Genomic DNA, 23,542 nt, shown 5'->3' with positions numbered 1-23,542 from the left:
ATGTGCCTGAGCACTTAAGTTCTCATGTATGGACTCTCCACTAATGTGGGAGGTAGAACTGTTCTCCTTGCTTTTCTCCATTACGCACTGGGTCAAATATTAAACTTTTGTTTCTGACCTTATCAACTGATGGGCTATGAGGTCAACAGGCTATGAGGATAACAAACAAACACAAATGTTAAAAACTTGAAAATGTCAGCCTCCTTTGATAATCTACTATATTTATGATTATCCTTTATAGTCCTTTATAGTAGTCTCCCCAATCACTAGGCTTTAAAAGGAATATACACGTGGATATACTACCCAGCTCAGACCCCTCTTTAACTCGTCTCCCTCCACATCACCAGAGTTCAGCTATGCAAACATTCCTAGGGCCTCTCCAATTAACTAGGCTTATGGTACCTGGTTCTTCTTCCCAAGGTCAAGAATGTTTAAACACCAAATATGAGAGTGAGATAAGGAGAAATGCTAAATATAAATGCCATGTTATACTAAACTGCAATTCCTTTTCGTTCGGTCTTTCCCTCATAATCTCATTTAAACACCCTTTCTAAAAAACAAACAACAAAAAACAGCCTTTCTCTCTGAATAGTCTATCTCTAACCATCAAAGGGCTATTTTAGAAAGACAGGAATATAGAATTGACTTAGACTAGTACCTAAAATGGCCCAAAGTCTGGTCCTTGTTGCTCCTTGAAACCTCTCAGCCCACCAGAAGCCCGAGGTCAGAGGTCTCTGCATGTTCATTCACACGCTCCCACAAGAGGCCAGATGTCCTCTCTTTGCTCTGGGGAAACCCCTGTGGCCTGAAACCACTGCAAGCTCTGACCTTTGGGCTGTTATTCTGGAGGTGGGTGATAGAAGATGGGATGGCAAAGATAATGGACTGGTGAGTGGAAAGCAAAAGGAGGCATTGAGTCTATAGACATCAGTAGTAGAAGTTAAATAAAAGATGCAAGGACTCTACTCACTGTAGTGCGTCAACTGTCAGCACAAGGATATTTTCAGATAGCAGAAATCAAATGATCAAAACTATTCATTCCTACCTACTTTGCTATGTTTTCAATAAAGCATACATAAATTCTAAAAAATGTTTCAAACCTCATAAAAACAGTGTCATAAGTAACAGATATTCCCTACCCTGAAATTGCACAACCCTAAGTGCAGACCCATCAATGTGGCCAGGTGATAACTATACCTAAGAAGAGTGAGCGTGAGTGCGTGAGTGAGCATGAGTGTGTGATGGCTGTAGCAACAGGAAACATTGTGTACATCATCAGGACAAGCAGGAGCTAAGCAAAAAAAAGAAAGTTCACACAACACAAGAGACTGATGAAAGGCTAGTATGCCAAACAGGAAACTAAGCTGAGAAAAAAGAAAAAAAAAGCACAACAAGGAAGACTGTAATTATAAACATCAAAAAGCTGGCAAGCAAAGCCAAAAAGGGAACCTTATCTCAAATGTGTGTGTATGCATATGTGTATTTTAAAAGATATTCTTTAACAGAAGATATTAAAGGGAAGCAACTGAAATATTAAACATAAAAAAGGAACTCAAAGTTTTCTATTATAGATTTTTCCTTCCTGTCTTAACTGTTCTTCAGAATATTTCCCCAATATTACATGTACAGAAATGATGACTTTTTTCAAAAATGCAATACTTAATACATTTGGAATCACCTTATTATACTTCTGTCGTTTTACAGAATCTAGTTTCCTGTTGACATTTCTGTTGGTGGCAGCTTGAGGACTAAGTTGTTCAATAATTTTATTGATTTGCCTTAGGGATGTCGTACATGACCTGAAAAATAAAAATAAAATGTCTATTTTCTACTCCGGTAACATTTTGTTATAGTGTAACATGAAGACAGAAATGCTACAAAGATGTCCTTTTACTTATTATTAACTAAAAGATAAAAGAAACTAAACCAGAATGCAAATTCTTGTTGGCCACATATACAACTCGAAGGGTTATTAGAAGTTTAAGATTAACTGCTAGTGTTTTCTTTGATCTGGCTGGTTGAAATCAGCACAATCTCATTTGTAAGCTGTTTCATTCATTCTACAAGCATTTTAAGTGTCTGCCTGATTCAAGAGATTGTACTAAAACAATGTGCAATAAGTTGTCCTCTTAGATGAAAAACAATGTACGTAGGTGGTTTGAGCTTTATTTTTTAAGATTTTATTTTTTAGAGCAGTTTTAGGTTCACAGCAAAATTGAGAGGAAGGTACAGAGACACCCATATATTGCTTCCCCAAACACAAACACCATCCCCCATTATCAACAACCCACAGATGGTTTTTTAAAGCCCATTCTGGAAGTTATCTGAAGTTTGGAAAAGTACTAAAAATGCTGACTTTTTTTTATATGTCAGGTATCTGTGACAACTGGAAGGCTTGCTGTAGCATAATATTTTATACTGTAAAAGAAAAAAAAAAAAACTCTAATACAATGCTCCTAAAACAGATGACATAACTCTCAATTTTCAAAACACAAATTCAGTCTTGACACTTGTATAATTTGCTGTTTGTACCCTTTGTGGACTTCAGGATAAAAGATGTTATCAATGCATTCTAACCACGTGTCACCATGGAGCTAGTGTTAATCTGTGTGGTAATTCTGCAGCACTCTGGTGTCACCTATGTAAGCAGTAGGCACATTTCCACAGTCAAATGTAAAGGTGTGTTCCTTATGAAGGGTCAAGTTCCTCACACCTGAAGATCAGACTACAAGTATTCCAGAATACCTGCTACTTAAGAGGCCAAGAGGACACACCAGGAAGCTGCTGGCAGAAAACATGTCCTTTAAGTTCCAACAGCCATTTGTACCACAGTCTCCCCGGCCAAGGGTAGCCAACAGCTCATTCTTCCCTCCTTTCCCCTCCTCCAGCCATTCCCATCTGAGACTGCACCATCCTTCCATCCATCCCTTTCCTCTTTCCTGCTTGCCCTGACACAGCCTAGAACAATGGCTAAGACAGGGCAGACCGGCAATAGGGAATGAGCTGAATCTTCACCTGTTCTGCCCTTCTAGCCCACGTCCAGAGCCTACTTCTCTAAGACACAAATGACATTTCCATGGGACTTCATCTTTCTATAGTCACAAGTAGGACAGAAGAAAGGAAAAGCAATGAGTTGTTTCTCATTATTTCTAGAAATGCAAATCTGAAAAATTACCAAAAGACTGAGACTTGGTTTAGACACAGGAAACTGGAAAGAAACTACAGAACAAGAGAGAAATGGGAGGAGGGGCAATGTGGCGATGTGTTCCTGGTATCTCAAGTAGGACACATCACACCTTTGGGTACACTCTGAAAACCATTTTGTGCACATGCTTATGAATTCCAGGGTACTCACAACAGTACTTCTCTCTAGGACATTATGCATAAACAGGTTGCTATGAGCTGGCATGAAAGCCTGACTACAATGTTCAATGTTGCTCCTGAGGGAAAGGGCTAGGGTTCACACACAAGGGTGAGAACTACCCTAATTGCCTCCATCTTCCAAATAAGAGGTTCTATAAATCTCCTAAATTTCTGGAATACTACAACTACTATCTGAATTTCTCCATCACATGTAGACAAAAATTCTGCAACCAGAGAAGATGGTCCACACTCACGTGAGATCATCCAGGACTGATCGATACTCCTTCTCCACATCAGCAAGTTGGGCTGCACGGCTGGCCTCATGAATGGCACTGTCCACCTGCCGAAGCACACCCTGTTCCAGCACGTCCTGGTCATACACATCCACACCTAACCCCTGCAGTTCAAGGGCCTGTGCACTTGGCTCCACCGTCTGTATCTGATGTCTGTCGATATGCAGCAGGGCTGGCCCTCTCTTCGGAACTTCCGATGAACGCCCCTCGGCAGAAGCAGATGGTCCATTAGCAGGAGAACAAGAGGGGAGGCTCTCCTCCACCTCCATATTGCCATCATCTTCTTGCTTGATTGTCATTTCTTGTTTATCACTGACACATTGACTTTGCTCAGTCTTGCTGAGCAAACAGTCTTGCTCCTGAGTTTGACTTGAGTGGGAGATTCTCGCATTTTGCATCCTCTACAGATGATCTAAAAAGAAAAAAAAAAAAAGTAAGAAGTCAAATTTTGGTTATAAAGAATTGATATTTATATAGTTTCTTAAAACTTTTATAATTAAAGAATGATTTTTTAAAAGATCAAGTAATAATCCTCCAATGAGAAATTCAAGTCTCCAAGTATTACTTTTCTTAAAATGGCATAAACTATATACATCTTCTTGAGTTCTGATAGTAAATAAGAAAGATTAACCAAAGGAAAAAGAAGACAAACAAGAAGAAAAAACACAGTATCAACAACAAAGGACATTTGGAGAGCCAGCTAAGAAAAGTGGCAACCAAAATCTTGACTGACACCCTAAGAGTCTCCTCCAAATCAACTGAAGTCATTTGACTGCTCTACCTTCCAAGTTAACATCTTCACTGCACTATGGCACCAACGATTCACAATACAGCAGCATGATCAACTGTGATATATGAATTTAGTGAAGTAAGGAACAATTTTCTGTATGAATCCGACCCTAGAAACTTTTAGGTTGAACGTTTACAAAAACTCTGAATGAGACTTAGTATCACCACTAAAATCTGAATCTGAGAAAGATTAAATACTCTCAAAAATAACCCCATTTCAGGACCCATGGGTGGCTCAGTGGTTGAGCGTCTGCCTTTGGCTCAGGGTGTGATCCCAGGATCCAGGATCAAGTCCCACATAAGGCTCCCTGCAGGGAGCCTGCTTCTCCCTTTGCCTATATCTCTGCCTCTCTATCTCTCATGAATAAATAAATAAAATCTTTAAAAAAAAAAAACAAAACATTTCAATGTACAGTACAATTTCCTGCCAATCAGGTTGGCGAAAACAGGCTGGGCCTGATAATATCCACTAAAGACATGGAAGATCCCCCCTCACACAACACCAGTGGCAATATAAACTACTAAAACTCTTTGGGAAGGCAATTTAACAGTATCTACCAAGACTTTAAATGCACATGACCAGGTATTTATACCAAATATTCACATATATATATAAGCATGTTCACTGTAGCAAGTCAACAGTTTAATAAAGGCATTAAGTATTTCTAGGAACCGTGATATGAAAATCTTGTAAACTGAAAAAAAAAAATCACATAATATGAACACATTTATGTTGGATTTAAAAATGTATTCTGCATCTGTATGTATGGAATGCATTCAAAGTGATCTGGAGATATACACTAAATCTGCAACCCTTGGGGAGGAGGAACAAGAAGAAACAGGGACGAATAAAGGAAGCTTTCACATTTCACTCCACATACTCTCAGATGCTCCTTGAATGAAAATGTACTCGCTGTGTTGCCTGTATAACTCTATCTAATAAATACATCAAAAAGCAATGCAATAACCAAGAGACAGCCTTGCTTTTTAAGTCAATAAACTAAGATTTCTTTCATCACCAAAACTTTATTTATATAAAAATACCAGAAGCCCCACTGATTTCTCATTAAATAAAACCATCTTGGCAGCCAAGCACTAGGATACAAAAATGCAAGAACTTAGCACCATCCCTTCCAGAGTAGCTGACTCTCTAGAGGAGAAACATGTCAATAAGAAGAGCAAGGCAGGTCTGTAGAAGAGGCACGCACAAGAAGCCACCTGGAAACAGAGGAAGGAACAATGCACTGAGTCTGGTGCTAAAGAAACATATACAAGCTAAGATCTGAATCCCCGGCCCAGAGTCTGATATACAAAAGATGCTTCACATATGTTGAACAGAAGTAAGTTTAGAGAAGAGTCTAAAATAACAAGTCTGATGTGGACAACTGAGTCACTCGTGAATTCAGTGATAAAAATGAAAATCTCAGAAAGGAAGCAGATGGGAAGCAGAAGGAGGGGCTGGTAGAGAGCTTATTAGCCACAGGTAACATGTCCAGCATGCAGTCCGAAATGCAAATCTGGGCTCAAGAAAAAAGTCTGGATGAGATGTGGATGCAGCCCAAGGAATCCCAAGGCTATAACAAGTACCAGAGATCCTTTCAGAGGGTAAGAAGAGGCTAACACTGCAAAGGTTAAAAGTTAACCGCAGAGTAAAAAGTTCTTCCTTTCTATGGGCCTTCTGATTATTTTCAGAAGAAAGGATCAGCTTGGTGCTCTATCATTAGGTAGTCGGCATTTTCTTTCTTTCTTTTTTTAAGATTTTATTTATTCATGAGAGACACACAGAGAGAGAGGCAGAGACATAAGCAGAAGGAGAAGCTGGCTCCATGCAGGGAGCCCCTATGTGGGACTCGATCCCAGGACCCTGGGATCACGCCCTGAGCCAAAGGCAGACACTCAACCGCTGAGCCACCCAGGCATTCCTAGCTAGCCGGCATTTTCAACACAGTGGGCAGGATTCTGGCTCAGAGCCTTCATGATAGCTGGAATTTAACAACTCTGTTTTCATTGTTCTTATTTGTATGTATACAAAGATTCCTCTCTTAGTTAAAAAAAAAAAAAAAGACATCAATTCAATCAAAAATCTTAATATTGCAGTACAAAGACAAGACTAAAATAATGTTTGGTGAAAACTTCTAATACAAAAGGAGGAAGAAGGAATGGTTAAAAATGGGAAATGATACGGCAAATTCATGTAAGGAAACCAGAAGGGGAGCAGTGAATTTGGAAATTAGCAGGTCACTAATTACCTTAGTAAAAGAAGTTTCAGTGGAGCCATAGGGGCCAAAATCAGACAGTGAGGAGTTAAGTGATTTGATCAGGAAATGGAGGCCACAGGTTGGGTAGCCTACCCTCTAAGGAACCTGGCTGGAAAGGAGACATGTGGAATGATAAATGTAACAATGAAGGGGGTTGGGGTTGGAAAATTAGGTCAAGAAAAACTACAGAAGCAATAGGGGCAAGGAGATGTATACGGAGGTAACCTACAGAGACAAGGATACAGATGCTGAGGAGAATAGGTTGTACAAGACAGCAGGGACCAAATGCAGATGGAAACAGAAGACACATCTTTCTCTGACCCTGGCAGAAGGATGATCTTCATGAATCTAAATCTTTAAGGAGGAGAGAAGCTAAAGTGGACCAAAGAGAAAATATCCCGAAGTCTGGGATCTTCGGCATCTCCTGAGTCAAGGGACGAAGTTGGGATGGAGGCTGGAGAAGAGTAAGAATCTGGAATAAATGTCCTATAGAAGGGAAAAGCCAATGGGGAACAAACACTGGTGACATAAGTGTGGAGCCCCCCAAAACCACAAACTGACAACAATCCCCAAGGCTATACAATTTCCTCCTTCTGTAATTACCAATCCCAGGGGAAATGTCATTGTTGCGGTTTTTTGGAGAAGTAGCAGGACAAAAGGGCATGGATACGTGGATGCCATGCTGAGGAAGAGAGTAGTTTAAGTAACTGAACTCTGGGTCCAGCTGGACAGATTTAAACAAAACAAAACAATCCAGAACAGACTGGGATAGGAAGGGAGGGAAGGAGAGAGGAAGACCAAGAAGCCACCCGGTGTGACTATGGACCAAAAGGCAAGTCTCCTGGGAATGAGAGCTGAAAACCAGGAGGTTCTTATCAGAAGATAAACAGTTTCAGAAGTGAAATAAATCATCCATTCAACAAATATTTGAGAGTTAATTATACCAAGCAATGCACTAGGTTAACTAGTTTTTGTCGCCATAGAGCTTAGAGTCCCCTGGGGAGACACACACTTTAAGAACTATATACATTTAAACGTATTTACAATTTTAAATATGTATATTCATATATAAATTATACACACAAATGTAAGTATGGTAACTGCTATAAAAATACAGGATTCTTAAGGCCAAAATAACAGAGGAACCTAATTGACAGTGCAGAAGTAGGTATGAGAAAGGAGGTTTCTATGATAAAGTAATATCTGAGCCAGTATCTGAAGGATGAATAAGGTCAAAAGTGGAATGAATATTCTGGAAAGGAACGTGTACTGTCTAAGGCTAGTAAAAGATGGTACACTTGGGAAAATGAAAGGGTGGAACACTGGGAATTTTTTACTTTATCCTACATGGATAACTGAGTTAAAGCTGCTGATAAGGACTCCTTTCATTGTGTAAATCTTACAGAATATCTTCTAACACTCTGTAAGGTGCAGTCCTCTGGGAAAACAGTATCTTCACTGTCCTCTCCTTTGAGCACTGGGGCTTCTCCTAGACGAGCTGGATTCTAGTTTGCAGATTTGGTTGTACACATGCCTAGCTGAGGAGGGAGTGGGGCATAAGTGAGGATGGAGGGGTAGGTAAGATCACAAAGGACCTGGGAAAACGTGAACTTGGATTTCATTCCCATTGCAATGGAATGATTTTTAAGAGTTTTTTATTTATTTTTTTTTTTTACTTTTAAGAGTTTTAAGCAGGGTGATGATGGCATGACCCATCTCATGTTCAGAAGAGACCACCTGGCCTCTGTGTGGATAACAGATCCGAGGAAGCAGCACAAGGAGATGATGGGAGACATATGGGTGAGAAGTGATGGCCACTTGGAACAGGGTGACAGCAGTGCAGACGGAAGCTACGTGGGAAATCAATGTCACAGCATTCGTGTACAGACTGCTCGATCTTCCTTCACACGTTCCCATTTGACAATGTCAATGCCGGAAGTGCCTGACTCGTATCCACCCCGATCCTCCCCTTCAAGTAACTGCAGTATTCTCATCTAAATCTAACAGGGCTGCGCCGATCCCGATCCCGATCCCGATCCCGATCCCGCGCGCCGGCGCCGACACGAAGCCCAGAAGTTGAGGTTTCGCGGCAGGGCCCGCCCGCTAGCCTGCGGCCAGCCTGAGGCTGGGACCCGCCGCAGTCCCAGGTGAGCGCCGTGCGCGTCACTTCCGGCCGCAGGTGCGCCAGCGCTGACGGCGCGCGCCCATCGCGAGGGCCAGCTCCCGGGCGGCCGGCGGAGGGGCTCCCTGCAGGCGGCCAGACACCCGAGGCGACGCCACCGGCGCCTGCAAGTCCCAGCGGGGCCCAGACATCCCCCGCCCGACCTTCAACCGGGCCGCCCCAACACTCACCCCAGGGCCGCGCGGCCACCCGAGCGGAAACGCAGACACTACGGCCGCCAGCAGCTGAGAGGCCGGCCCGGGGCGGCCCGGCGCATGCGTCTTCGGTCCCCGTAAGCACCGCCCCAAGCGTGACCCGACGGGCTTGCGCGGCAGGACCAAGGCGCATGCGCCAGGCCGACGGGACGAGCGTGCCCGAGCGCGTGATCTCTAAGGAGGCGTGTGGCCCCGCCTTTCTGCCTGCGCGCTTTGTGTGTTGTCTGGTTTTGGGAATTAAAAGCTACGTCTCCAGGAAGAGAGAGAGAGGTATGCCGTGAACCCCAAAGAAAGCAGGGTTGGAGAAGGGAGGTGGCTCGGACGTCACACTCCAGGGCCCACGCACGGCGGACGCTGCTGCCCCCCGGCCCCTGGCACGGCTGTTAGCGCGCCGAGTGGAGACGGGCCTGTCGCCCTCTGCCGCCCGCCCCGCCCCGCCCCGCCCCGGCGCGTCCGGGCGGGGATGGGGTGGGGGTGCAGCGGGCCTGCGTGACTGAATCCATCGGATCGGGCCTCCTGTCAGAGAGGTAGGAGACATTTTGAGCCAAATGAGAACGTTTGCTTGGAGCTTTGAAGAAACAAAGTATCCACACCTATGTTGACCGCAAAGGGAGGAAACCAAGCTTTACCTGAGAAAGGAGTAGCCCGTGATGGGTGCCAGGCTTACCCAAAAAGGCAGCTTCTCAACCCGGGGATTCCAGCGCTGCAGGACGGGGATTGCCCAGGGGATTCTTCCAGCGCCAGCTCCGGAAAGTCCTCCGGGAGTCGTAGGACTCAGACAAGGTCTCTGTGTTCTGGGGGGTTGCTGGGTTTGGTTTGGCTTTTTAGGAAAACATCTTGGGCCTGGGTAGGGAAGTGCCTTCCTCATCTTAAAGCCTGAAGTGGGATAACAGGAAAAGGGGGCTAGGAAACTACTGCGTAATGGTAATACCACGATGTCTCTCCTGTTAGCACCAATCTGCATTGGCCTCAAGTCATCCTACACACACACACACAGTCATCCTACACACACAAAAAATGTAACTTTGTCTTCTTTTTTTTATTGGTGTTCAACTTGCCAACATATAGCATAACACCCAGTGCTCATCCTGCCAAGTGCCCCCTCAGGTGCCCATGACCCAGTCACCCCAACCCCCACCCACCTCCCCTTCCACTACTACTTGTTCATTTCCCAGAGTTAGGGGTCTCTCATGTTTTGTCACCCTCACTGATATTTTCACTCATTTTCTCTCCTTTCCCTTTATTCCCTTTCACTAAATTTTATATTCCCCAAATGAATGAGACCATGTAATGTTTGTCCTTCTCCGATTGACTTACTGCACTCAGCATAATACCCTCCAGTTCCATCCACGTTGAAGCAAATGGTGGGTATTTGTCGTTTCTAATGGCTGAGGACTATTCCGTTGTATACATAGACCACATCTTCTTTATCCGTTCATCTTTTGATGGACACCGAGGCTGGTGAGTTTTTCCTTCTAGTCATTTTGCTCAGTGCAGAGTGGCCAAAAACAAGTTGTACTTGATAGAAGTGCAAACTCTTCTCACTGTAGCACTACAGCTGTTCTCTCTTTAAATCTCAGACTGAATTCGTAGGTTTTCAGGATGATTTGAAAGTTATCTAGATAAGTTGGTGGGGACAGGTGACTTGGGGACCCTACTCTTCTGCCATCTTACCTCACCTCCTAACTTTGTTTTTTAAAAAGGAATAAAGAATTCTAGTGATCTCCTGGATACAATTATTGAGAATAGAAAGGCATTGGTAAGATATTAGTTTTAATGCTTGAATTTGAAAGCTGTTTCTCCCAGATATACAGTGGCTCCCAACCATTTTGAGAATGAGGTTCCCTTTTAAATATGCACTATCTTGCTGAGCCCCCATGTATTAATCAGAATTTGGACAAGAAGTAGATGCTACACTCAAACTACAGGAGAATTAATAACTTCTACAAAGATGTGGACAGGATTAAGAAAACAACTCAGGATGGCACAGTACCCCTGAGGCTAGCAAGACTTCAGGACCTATTCCCTTACATTATGGGCTAGATTGCATCTCTCCAAATTCAACTGAAATCCTAACCCCCAATACCTCAAATGTGACTATATTTTGAGATAGGATCTCTAAAAACCCCAAAAACCTTTTATTAAGTTAAAATGAGGTAATTAGGGTAGACTCCAATCCAATATAATTGGTGTCCTTATAAAAAGGGGAGATTGGGGCATTGGACATGCACAGAGGTAAGACCATGTGAAGACCCTGGGAAACAGCAACCATCTACAATTCAAGAAGAAAGGCCTCAGAAAAGACCAGCCCTGCCAACCCTTGATCTCAGACTTATAGCCTCCAGACTGTGAGAAAATAAATTTCTCTTTTATAAGCCAGCCAATTTGTAGTACTATATTATGGCAGCACTAACATGAATACACCATCCCTGGGCATGAAAGGGTAATGGTAAGACATTGGTTCAGAAGAGAATAGTTGAATGGAAAAGACCAATTGAAATGTATCAACCCATGATCACTCATTGAGAGGGAACTGGGGAAATAAACACCCCGAACTCACTACCCTTCTATTATTTCATCTGTTGTTGCCTCCCACCAGCCAAACTTACTGACAGCCAGAGGGCAATGGAGCCTGTTGATGCCATTCTGTATAGATCAGCCTCTTCAGGCCTAGGTTAGGGTTGAGAGAGATGGAGAGTAGGTTTGGAGCATCAAACTGAAAAGATGCATTATACCCTACACAATTGTATTCATCCTTTTAGTATCCCTTTAGTGTAGAAAATGCGCAATGAAACAGTCACCATTAATTCAGTAAAGCTTTTTAGATGAATTTGTATTTAGTTAATTGAAGTATCTATGTACTTTCTCTAAGCCAAGTTTCCTCTGACCTCTGTGGCCTGAAAGTAGCAGTGTCACATTAGCAGCAACAACTTAGATTTTGATGATTCCTGTGCTTACCTGAATACCCCAAAATCCCTCTTTTCATTCATGCCCTTATGAATGGAATATAGTGCCCTTATAAAAAGAGGTCCCAGAGATATCCTTCACCCCTTCTGCCATGTGAAGACACAGCAAAAAGATGACTGTCCATGAACCAGGAAGTCAGCTCTCACCAGACACCAAATCCATCAGCATCTTGATCTCAGATTTCCCAGCCTCCAGAATTAGGAGAAATAAATTTCTGTTGTTTCTAAGCCACCAGGTCTGTAGTAGTTTGTCAGCAGCCTGAATGGGTTAAAATAAATTATAAGCAATTACTTATAATATTCATTTATGAACTTCAGTGTCTGAATGTCAACCAAAACCTCTCCTCTCCCCCCGACATCCATTCAGTCCCCAAGTTCCATCAGTTCCACCTCCCCCATAGATTACACATCTATCCCATCTTCTCCATTCCCTATGTTCAGTTTTCTTGACTGTTGCAACCAGTCTCCTAGCCCAGTCTTGTTCCCTACCCATGCACTTGGGTGAGGATTTCAGACCCTTTGGATCATGTCTTTCCTTTGCCTCAGACCGACCTCTGCAGGAAAAAATCCAAACTATTTAACATATTATCCAAGCCATTTTATTATCCTGCCCAGTCTGATTTTTTCTATATCATTTTTTGTCCTCTCAAGATTTAAGGAACTATTTACTATTCTATTTGTAATGTGCTGCAGTCATCTTGAACTGGCTAGCACCATTGTGTGCACCTCTTTCCAACTGCCTTAGTTTGCTCAGGCTGCCATAACAGAATACCATGCACTGGGTGGCTTCAACAATAGATATTTATTTTCTTACTGTTCTAGAGGCTGAAAAGTCTAATTAATCCTGGTGAGGACTCTTCTGGGTTCACAGATAGTTATCTTCTCACTGTCCTCATATGGTAGAGAGAGTTCTGGTGTCTCTTCCTTTTTTAAAAGATTGATTGATTGATTGATTGATTGATTGATTTGAGAGAGAAAAAGAGTGAGGGTGGGGCAGAGGAAGAGGAGAAAGCAGACTCCCCACTGAGCAGAGATCCTGACTCGGGGCTCTATCTTAGGACCCCCAAGATCATGACCTTAGCCAGAGGCAGATGATTAATCATTGAGCCACACAGGTGCTCCTGTCTCTTCCTAATCACATAAGGGCACCAACTCTAACAGATTAGGACCCATGCCACCCTTAAGATCTTATTTACCTTAGGTACTTCCTAAAGGCTCTATCTCTAAGTACAGTCACATTAGGGCTCCAACATATGAATCAGTGGCCTCACATTGGTAACTTGAAATTGACCACGTGGGAGTATATACTACAGAAACAGACAAATTCTATGAACCAGAGTTTTTGATAGGAGGGAGACAGTTTATTTTTTCCCAGCATATTGCTACTTGTTATTCTCAGGCCTATATGACTTTGCATATGGGTCTCTCTGCTTGGATTTCTCTCATCCATTCCAAAGTTTCTATTTTCTTAAGCTTTCTCTGATCCTCTAAATAGAATTAGGCCTTCGCAGCTCCTTCTGCACCCCAAACCGCATCTCTTCTATGGTACTTATTACTTTGGATTTTAATACATTTTACATAACAAGGACTTTTAAAGCCCTAACTGTGGACCAGGTTTTGTCCTGAGAGCTTTAAAAATATTAACTCTCTTAAATATGACCATAATTATCACTGTGCTTTTACTTTCTATTTAGTGTTCAGTGTAAGAAACTCTCTCCCTACCTCTACAAAACAGAAGGACTAAGTTGACTCTCATTTTTCAAAACTTCAGGGTAGTGGCAATGCCCCAATTTGATTCCGCTTCCTCGGAAACATGGAAAAACTGAAAAAAAAAACAAAAAACAAAAACAAAAAACAGAAATAGGGGCCTCTGGGTTGCTCAATGGTTGAGCATCTGCCTTCAGCTCAGGTCATGATCCCCGGGTCCTGGGATCGAGTCCCACATCAAGTTCCCTGCAGGGAGCCTGCTTCTCCCTCTGCCTTTGTCTCTGCTTCTCTCTGTATCTCTCGTGAATAAATAAATAAAATCTTTTAAAAAAAAATATGTTGGGATTCGGCAGCGACCGCAGCACAGACCGGATCCCTCTCCTCTCACCAGCTCGCTCATTTGCCTCGCTCCGCTTCCTCTGCAACCATGTCTGACAAACCCGATATGGCTGAGATTGAGAAATTCAATAAGTCAAAATTGAAGAAGACAGAAACGCAAGAGAAAAATCCACTGCCTTCAAAAGAAACGATTGAACAGGAGAAGCAAGCAGGCGAATCGTAATGAGGCATGCACCGCCAATATGCACTGTACATTCCACATGCATCGCCTTCTTATTTTACTTCTTTTAGCTGTTTAACTTTGTAAGATGCAAAGCTGTTGGATCAAGTTTAAATGACTGTGCTGCCCCTTTCCACATCAAAGAATGGAGAACTACTGACAACAAAGGCGCCTGTCTTTCCCATCTGCCTGGCTGGCTGGCTGGCAGGGAAGGAAAAGAACTTGCATGTTGGTGAAGGAAGAAGCTGGGTGGGAGGACAGTGAGATCTAGAGTAAAAAACCAAGCTGGCCCAAGGTATCTTGCAGGCTGTCAAAATGCAGTTTAATCAGAGTGCCATTTTTTTGTTCAAATTATTTTAATTACTGGAATGCACAATTTTTAATATGCAAATAAAGTTTTAAAACGTGAAAAAAATATTTTGGAAGTGCATTGAACACTGTGCGAAACTGATAAATCTAAAAATAGAGGTAAAAGCATATTATTTAGAATTATGTTAGCCACCACTACAAAAAGTAATGTTAAATATAGGTTGAATAAGTGAACAAATAATTTTTAAAGCAATGAATATATAACAATGGTTATATGATTCCATTGAAATATATATGTGTGTTTGTGTGCATGTGTGTATACAGGGGGAAGTGTGGTGTGGAGATGAGGAATAGTGTCCCTACTTTGGACACCATGACATTCTGTGCCTTTGCCTCTCTTTAGTCTCACTGTTTCATATATTCTGTCCAACTTTCTCTTTACCCTTTTTCTCAAATCCCTCCCAGATTAATTTTGGGCACTGCTTTTTTCTATAATCTTTTAGGGTCATTACAGAATCATTACATGGGTAATCATTACATTAATTTTAGGGTCATTACATGGGTGATTACAGAATCAACAAACACCTTACTCTCCAAAGCTGATATATAAAAGTAAAGAACAAGAAATCCTGTCATTTGCAACAACATGGATGGACCTAGAGGGTATTTTGCTAAGTGAAATAAATCAGACAAAAAAAGGTAGATACCATATGATTTCACTTATATGTGAACCCTTAAAAAACAATGAGAAAGCAAAACAAAAACAGATTCATTCATAAAGAGAACAAACATGATTGCTAGAAGAAAGGTGGATCAAATACGTGAAGGAATTAAGAAGTACTACTTCCAGTAACTTCCAGTAATAAAAGAAGTCACGAGGATACAAAGTACAACACAGAATACAGTCAACAATATTGTAATAACTTTGTATAGTGACAGACAGATGGTAAATGATGTAAGAAAGAACATTGGGGTTTGAAGCCATGGCCAAGAAAGAATTCTTGAGACGTCTTTGCTGCAAAAAGGTGATTTTATTAAAGCACAGGGACAGGACTTGTGAGCAAAAAGAGCTGCCCTGGGGTCATGAGGAGTGGCCAATTATATACTCCCAAGTTGGGAGGGGTAGTGTAAGTCTCTAAGGAATTTTGGAAGCAATGTTTCCAGGACCTTCAAGGGGCTAGCTATTGTTGGGAAAAGGTCATTTATTACCGTCTAATAAAACGTTAGTCAGGAGACCCTCCCATTTATATTGGTGGGCCATATGCTTGGGGGATGATTGCCAACACATATCTTGGAGGATTTAAAAATAAAGGAGATTTCTAAAGGAATTTTTATATGTTAAAGTAGATGTGCAACATCCTGGGGGTCAGGCTAAGATTGGCTTTTGCTCAGAGCAAAGTATTAAGATGGAGACAGTCCCTAGAGGAATGTCACTCTGCCTGTTTCAAGGATTTGTGAATGGGCTGTGGGTAGCAAGGAAATTTAATTTCTCTTCTGCCTTTGGTTCCCACATCAGGAACTTCACTTAAAGTGGAGAGCATTTCATATGGTACAGAATTGTCGAATCACTATGCGGCACAGCTGAAACTAATGTTATATGTCAATACTTCAATTAAAAATTTAAAACAAAATAAATAGGAAAGAATTAAAAATAGATATGTATGAGCAAAGGTCTGCTCAAACTTCAGGAAAAGGTACAGGTGAATCTTAGTAAGGCTTCACTATTTCAATCTAATTTTATTAGTAGTAACCAGCATGGTAACCGACATTTGCAGTTGTACCTTAAGGAGATTTTGAAGGGAATTATGGTGATTCTGAACACATGAGAAGGAAAGTTATTGCAGACCTAGTCTTCATGAGTGGAAACGTACTGAGAGTATGAACATAAAGAATTTAGCAATAGTAAGAATAACCTGAGGATGTGGACATGTTTACAGGATATCTATTTCCAGATAAAATTTGTACAAAGTGGAATTATGTGATCTTAGTATCCTGTACACTATGTGGCAATTCCACCTCTTCATTCATTATCCGTGCAGCTCCCTTTGAGCAGTCACCTCACGGAGAAGGCTATTCAACAAATGGCCACTAGAGAAAGCAGAGCACCCACAAATCGGTTTGGGTAATTTCATTTTAGCAGATGCATTTTGTCCAGTGGCTACTATGAGCCAGGTGTTCTGTTGGATATGGGGGACACAGAGGTAAACAAGGCAGACAAGGTCCATGCACTCATAAGACTTACATTCTTGCAGAGGAAAAATAAATTTATTAAGCAAAAAAAAGATGAAGTAATAAAAAAAGTAGCATCTGAATAGGGGACATTTTGACTGCAATCTGAATGACAAAAGAAGGTTACTATCAGTATCAAGTAGAAGAGGAATTCTTGGCAGAAAGCAGTAGTGCAAAGAGGGTAATGTAGGCACAAACTTGGCAAATTAAAGACTAGAAATTTGGCCACTGTGACTGAAGCCAAGGCAGTTAGAGGCTAGATATCTAGAGTTCTGTACGCTAGGCATTCAATTTAGATTTTATTCCAAGTGCAAATCAAATCTGTTGTAGGATTTTAAGTAGGAAAGTGACATTGTAAATTTACATTTAAAAATATTTGTTGGCCTAAGGACCATCATTTAGATCAATGGAACAGAATCGAGAGTCCAAAAATAAACCCATATATCTATAGTCAATTGATTTTCTTTTTTTAAAAAATATTTTATTTATTTATTTATTTATTCATGAGAGAGAGAGAGAGAGGCAGAGACACAGGCAGAGGGAGAAGCAGGCCCCATGCAGGGAGCCCGACGTGGGACTCGATCCCTGGTCTCCAGAATCATGCCTTGGACCGAAGGCAGGCAGTCAACCACTGAGCCACCCAGGACCCCCCAGATGATTTTCAACACATGTGCCAAGACCATTTAATAGGGAAAGAATAGACTCTTGGTCTATTCTTTCTTAAGTGAAATAAATCAGAATTTATTTTAATAAATAAATAAATTTATTTTAATAAAATAAATTTTATTTTACTTGGTGATGGGAAACTAGATATTCACAAGCAAAAGAATGACATTGGAATCAACCTCACACCATATGCAAAAATTGACTTAAGTGAGCAAAGACCTAAAGAGCTAAAACTATAAAACTCTCAGAAGAAAACTAAGGAGTAAATCTTCATGACCTTGGATTTGGCAATGGATTCTTAGATATGACAGCCAAAAGATGGCAACAATGGAAAAAATAGATCAATTGCTCTTCATCAAAGTTTAAAACTTTTGTGCACCAAAGGACACCATCTAGAAAGTGAAAAGGCAACCCACAGAATGGGAGAAAGTATTTGCAAATCATTTCTGATGAAGGACTAGAATCCAGAGTATACAAACAACTCTTCCAACTCAACAACATGAAGAACAATCAATTAAAAATGGGAAAGCCATCTGAATAAACATTTCTCAAAAATTTATACATAAATGGCCAACAAGCACATGAAAAGATGTTCAACATCATTAGTCCTTTCAGAAATGCAAATAATCATATTAATTAGTAGTTGCAAGGCCTGTGGTAATGGAGAGTTGGACAGTAATTGCTAGAGTACAGATTTTCTTTTTGGAGTGATGACAATGTTCTGGAATTATTGGTAATGGTTGCACAATTTTGTGAATAGCCTAAAAAACACTGACTTTTACACTTTAAAAGTGATTTTTATGGTATGTGAATGATAATAAAACAATTTTTAGGGGCACCTGGGTTGCTCAGCTGTTGAGTGTCTGCCTTCAATTCAGGGCGTGATCCTGGGGTCCTGGGATCAAGTCCTGTGTTAGATTCCTTACAGGAATCCTGCTTCTCCCTCTGCCTGTGTCTCTGCCTCTCTCTGTGTCTCTCATGAATAAATTAAATCTTAAAAAAAAAATTTAAAAATAAGCTCTAGTACATTAGGGCTTGAATTCTTGTTTTGGAAATCTTGTAACAGCTGCCATTAAAAAAAGTCAAAGGGACATTAGATTAACTCCAGACACGTGAGTGAGGTCATCCTAGGCCATTCAGTCCCAAGTGAGACCTTGACTTTTAACTGACCTCCGGGATCAGCAGAGCTGACCCTGACTAGAGAAATTCCTCACTGATCCATAGAATTTGAAAACCAATAAATATTGACTGTGTTGGGGCGCCTGGGTGGCTCAGAGGTTGAGTGTCTGCTTTTGTCTCAGGTCATGATCCTGGGGTCCTGGGATCAAGTCCCATATCAGGCAAGGAGCCTGATTCTCCCTCTGCCTGTGTCTCTGACTCTCTCTGTGTCTCTCATGAATAAATAAATAAAATCTTTAAAAAAATATATTGACTATGTTAAGCTCTGTGTTTGGAAATACTTTGTTATGTAGCAAAAGTTAACTGAGATGGAAGGTGACCCAGAAGACTGTCAAAATGCTCAGTGCCAGAAATGTGGAAGACAATGAGACAAATGCTCCTCCTTTCTTAGGAGCCATCACACCAGAGGGGACGTGCCATTTACACAAAGGCACAGGCAGCTCACAGGTCACTGCATTGTCTCCTAGAGAGCAAACACATCCATAAGGACTCCAAAGACTGCACAGATGGCTGACATTCAAAGGAGATGCAGGAATGAGCAAGCAAAAAGAGAGCAGGTGGTCCTTAAGTGAGACCCTTCTGTGTACTGCCCTATGAGCACAGACACCTGGGGCACAGAGGGGAGGTTGGGAGGGAGGGAGGTCACATGCTTTCCTCTGCTAGTAGCCCACTGCTTCGAAAGACCTGGGAAGAGAATCATAACACTCAAGTAACGTGAATATTTACCTGAAAGGATGCAAAGGTTTTAACCCCACATTAGAATACTGGCAGATGTGACCTAGGTAATATTGTCTGGCAAGAGACCAACTTTTCTTTCTCCCCACTTTCAAGAATGGGAAAAAGAACCCAAAAAAGCAAACTCGATAGTAATGGTTATCAGAGGGGGGAAAAATCACATTTGTACATTGCTAGGTTAAAACTGCACAATTCAGACTGTTACCGTCTTTCATTTTTCTCTCCCTAATATTTGGTGCTAGCCATGTGCCTAGCTCTCAGAAAGCAGAGGAATAAACATCTGAGTGTTTGCTCATGTCCTTCTTTGTGGTGATGGATATTCTACAATCCTCCATGATTTAGCTCAATTCAGCCCTTTCATAAAGCTTTCCTGAAACCTGACTTCAGGCTGCAGGAAATTCTTGTTCTTTGTCCTCAATTCCAGCACAGCACTCCCCAGACAGCTTTGTAATTGGCTGGGTCAATGTCCATTTCCCCAGATCTCAGCTGCTCCCACAACCTTGACCTTTTCCTTCCAAGGACACGGGATGCCACTCCCAGGCTTGTCCTCTGTCCCAGAGCCACAAGAACCGTCAGGTGTACAGATAAAGAGACATGACCACTACTCCCTCACAATGCATCAGCCCCTTAGGGACCTCAGATCTCAGAGCCTGTAGCTGTTCTCAGGTCAAACCAAGTGGGGAAGCTTCAAAAACGTGCCTCCTCCAGTCTGACAGCGCCCCTACCCACCACCCACCTCATTTCTGTGAGGTCTGTGTTTAGAGACCCACAGATTCCTCAAGATGCTTTTTAAGACTTCCTGCTTTTTGCTAGCAAATTGTTAATCAGTTTGTGGCAGCATAAATAAAACTAGAGGTTTTAATTAAAACTAGTGAATGAGTGAGTGGAGACCAGCCTGGCCGCTTTGCTCTGAGCCTTGAAGCAGTAAATAATGAAAGTGTCACACAGTAAGTGATGGGTTTTAGCAGAAGTGTAGGGCCAACAGAAATGAGGCCACAGAGAGCTCCTCCCCCCAGGTGCAATTTCCAAGTCGGTAGCATCCCCATTTTAGTGTTAACGAATTCTGCAGAAACTGCCCAGTTTTCTGGACATTCCAGAAAAAAAAAAAAAAGGCAAGATCAGAGTAGCATGCAGGATGCCCATTCTTTGCATATCCTTGGCATGCTTTCACAGGGCACTACTTAATGTCCTGATCCTCGCAGAGGGGAGCAGGGGACACCACAGACATTTCTTGGGCTAGAATCTGGAAATCTGACATTCTCAATGTGTAGGACATAAAAAGATTTGTTCTACATCCCACTTGACTTTCAAATGCTCTGTAGAGATGTATATAGATTTTTTTTAAAAAAAAAACTATAATTATCTGGGATCATACCTGAACTCCATGTAATCATAAAGTTCCTTTTGCACAATTTTACTAAGGACATGTAATTACCATGTGGGCAAGATAAGCCAGGAGTTTCCTTGACAGCATTTTAAACTCCTGACCCAGTGGCAACAGCCCTCTTGGTATCCACATCTCGAGTATAACACCTGCATCAATCTTCACTGTAGCTTGTCAATTTTAAGGTGACTCCACATACAGGTACAAGCATGGTACTATTTGTTTGCATCTGAGTGTGGGTCTGCCCAGGTACTTGCATGTTGAAATGAATACGATTTTATTATGAATAATAATAATTTCCCTTTTATTTTACTCAGTAGGGCATTATACCAATTTACAAAAAAACTATGTATAGGAGATATGAAGAAATATTTGTTATAGAAATGGGTGCATTGGATCAGATGAGTTGGAAAACCACTGTTTGTGCCAACATGTGAGTACGACAATCGTTGAGAGAACTTTGGAGAACCTACTCTCTCACTTCTCTTCTCTGTCCCCACTGCTTCATCAGCTCTGATTCACGTTTAAGGGGACTCCCAGAAGCCATTTCCAAGCCCCTGAAGCAGCTCCTCATCCTGAGCAAGTTGTGCCAGGTCTAAACAATCCGTCTAGCTAGCTGCCATGCTCACTTCTTTCCCCAGCTCTCTCCCCACACACCGTACACCCCTCCAGCTCCCGTGAGTCTTGCAGAAGCCCATAAGTGTTCCTTATTTGGTTTTCCTTATTCTTCCCACTCACTATTATGTCCAGGGGTTTGAGGCTATGAAGGTAGGGATCCCAGACCTGGCCTGGACACCAGGACAATGTGATGGTTTTCCCCACACATTTCTGAAGTATGCTGGTTTATACCCGTGTGAGGTTATGTTATATGACACTGCTGACATTAAAGCAGGGAGATGTTTTATATGGGCCTGATAAGATCAGCTGAACCTTTTATTTTTTTTTATTTTTTTTTTTTCAGCTGAACCTTTTAAAGGTAGAGTATTTTCTTTGGCTGGTGGCAGAAGGGAAAGTCAAAGATTTGCAACGTGCCACTGCTGTATTGAAGATGGACGGGGCCATGTGGCAAGGAATGCAGGTGATCTCCAGGAGCTGGGAGCTGCCCCCAGCTGACTTCTAGCAAGGAAACAGGGACTCTAGTCTTAGAACCACAAGGAACTGAACTCTGCCAACAATAATAACATGCATGGAAGTAGATGTTTGCCCCAGCGCTTCCAGACAAGAACTCAGTCCTGCTGACACCTTGATTTCAGCCTATGATACTATGCACAGAGTCATACTCTCTTGGTCATGCTGGGCCAGACTTCTGACCTACAGAGCTGGGGGCTGATGGTGGGTGCTGTTTAAGCTTCTAGAAATTCAGAAATTGGTTTTGCAGTGATAGGAAATTAATGCAGACAGGCACTATTTTCCTGAGGGCAAGAGAGCGAGATATTTGGAAAGGAATCTGAGAAGTAGTACCTGTAAGGAGTTCAAGCAATGCCTGGCAGAGAAAGAAAGGACAGGGCAGGGACACAGTCAGAGACCAAAGGCCAGGAAGATTGAAGGTCTAAGTGGTGGTGGCAGGGGGAGCCAGCTTAGTGTGTACTGCATTGACAGGGTACAAGTAGCAGTGTCAGTTCTCTTTAAAATGTATATATATACACACACATACATATGTCACATATTATATATAATAAACATTTTTATTCTTAACTATATTATGATACATATATCAGCTTTGTTATAGACAACTCACCACCAAAACTGTAGTAAGAAAAACCCAGGGGATCCCTGGGTGGCTCAGCGGTTTAGCACCCGCCTTCGGCCCAAGGCATGGTCCTGGAGTTGCGGGATTGAGTCCTACACCAGGCTCCCTGCATGGAGCCTGCTTCTCCCTCTCTCTGCCTGTGTCTCTGCCTCTCTCTCTCTTTCTCTCATGACTAAATAAATAAAATCTTAAAAAAAAAAAAAAGCTCAGGAACACTGACAGACACTGTCAGACAACCATTGTGACAGACAACATTGACAGACAACCATTGTGAACTTTGGTTTACATCATTCGGGTATCTATGCCATATGGAGGTAAATAATTTGACATAATAATTATAACTAATTTTAATCGATGGCTTGCCATAGGTCAATACTCTGCAATTAGTTACACATGGTAACATTTAATTTCCACAACACAGGAGTACTTATGTATTCATATGTACTGATGAGGTAAGTATAGTTCTTATCCCCATTTTACAGCACATTCACTGAGGCCCAGAGAAACTGACTCATTTTCCTGTGCTCACCCCGCCATAAGCCCGGATTGGAACTCAGGCCATTGGACTCCAGAAGCTGTACTCTTGACAGTTACCTCTCTACTTCCTCGTGTGAACAGGATTTTATGATGGATGTGATTTTACAAACTGCTTTTCTCAGTAACAAGTCATGGGCAGTATCCTAAGTTGGGTCCCACCGGTAACAGGTGCTAAGGCAGATTTGTGTGCAGGAGACTTACAGGGGATGGAGGAAGTGAGACTGAGCAGAGGGGGAAACTGGACCACAGTGCACTGTCAACACAGGCCTTGGTTTATTCTATGTGGAGCCTTGGAATTGGGATAGCCTTCCAGATTGAGGCACAGGGGCACTACATTTTGCCTTTTCCCAAGGATGCAACACTATTTGTGATTCACTATCTTGCCTGGAGATGGGAGGCAGCAGTTTCAGAAACTCCTACTTCGCCCCCTCCTGTTGGAATA

At 42.0% G+C, this 23,542-nt stretch overlaps 2 protein-coding genes across 4 annotated transcripts in view; one reads left to right on the top strand and one right to left on the bottom strand.

The window, feature by feature from the left end:
• ERCC6 (ERCC excision repair 6, chromatin remodeling factor) overlaps positions 1–9,156 on the bottom strand; it is a 71,470-nt gene extending 62,314 nt beyond the window's left edge. For both annotated transcript variants that reach the window (XM_041742791.1, XM_041742792.1), the window contains exons 1-3: positions 9,056–9,156; positions 3,618–4,068; positions 1,679–1,799 (exon numbers count right to left, since the gene is read on the bottom strand). In XM_041742791.1, the coding sequence (XP_041598725.1) occupies positions 1,679–1,799; positions 3,618–4,054 (558 nt within the window). In that variant the 5' untranslated portion in view covers positions 4,055–4,068; positions 9,056–9,156. The remainder of the gene's footprint in view (positions 1–1,678; positions 1,800–3,617; positions 4,069–9,055) is intronic.
• An 86-nt stretch (positions 9,157–9,242) lies between these two features.
• LOC121484091 (thymosin beta-4-like) lies at positions 9,243–14,726 on the top strand. 2 transcript variants are annotated; one of them, XM_041742793.1, is made up of 2 exons: positions 9,243–9,606; positions 14,106–14,726. In XM_041742793.1, exon 2 carries the CDS (start codon positions 14,180–14,182, stop codon positions 14,312–14,314), a length of 135 nt encoding a protein of 44 aa, XP_041598727.1. In that variant the 5' UTR covers positions 9,243–9,606; positions 14,106–14,179; the 3' UTR covers positions 14,315–14,726. The 2 variants fall into 2 exon arrangements, with proteins under 2 accessions (XP_041598727.1, XP_041598728.1); XM_041742794.1 differs by having other exon boundaries at positions 9,282–9,349.
• Positions 14,727–23,542: the final 8,816 nt, after the last annotated feature.

The sequence above is a fragment of the Vulpes lagopus genome, chromosome 2, assembly GCF_018345385.1.
Source record: "Vulpes lagopus strain Blue_001 chromosome 2, ASM1834538v1, whole genome shotgun sequence".
NCBI classification, from domain to species: Eukaryota; Metazoa; Chordata; class Mammalia; order Carnivora; family Canidae; genus Vulpes; species Vulpes lagopus.
The sequence above is the reverse complement of the archived record's forward strand: the minus strand, read 5'-3'. Positions and strand labels throughout refer to the sequence as shown.

Coding starts and splice junctions, on each gene's coding strand:
- LOC121484091 (XM_041742793.1), top strand. CDS start 14,180: ATGTCTGACAAACCCGATATGGCTGAGATTGAGAAATTCAATAAGTCA.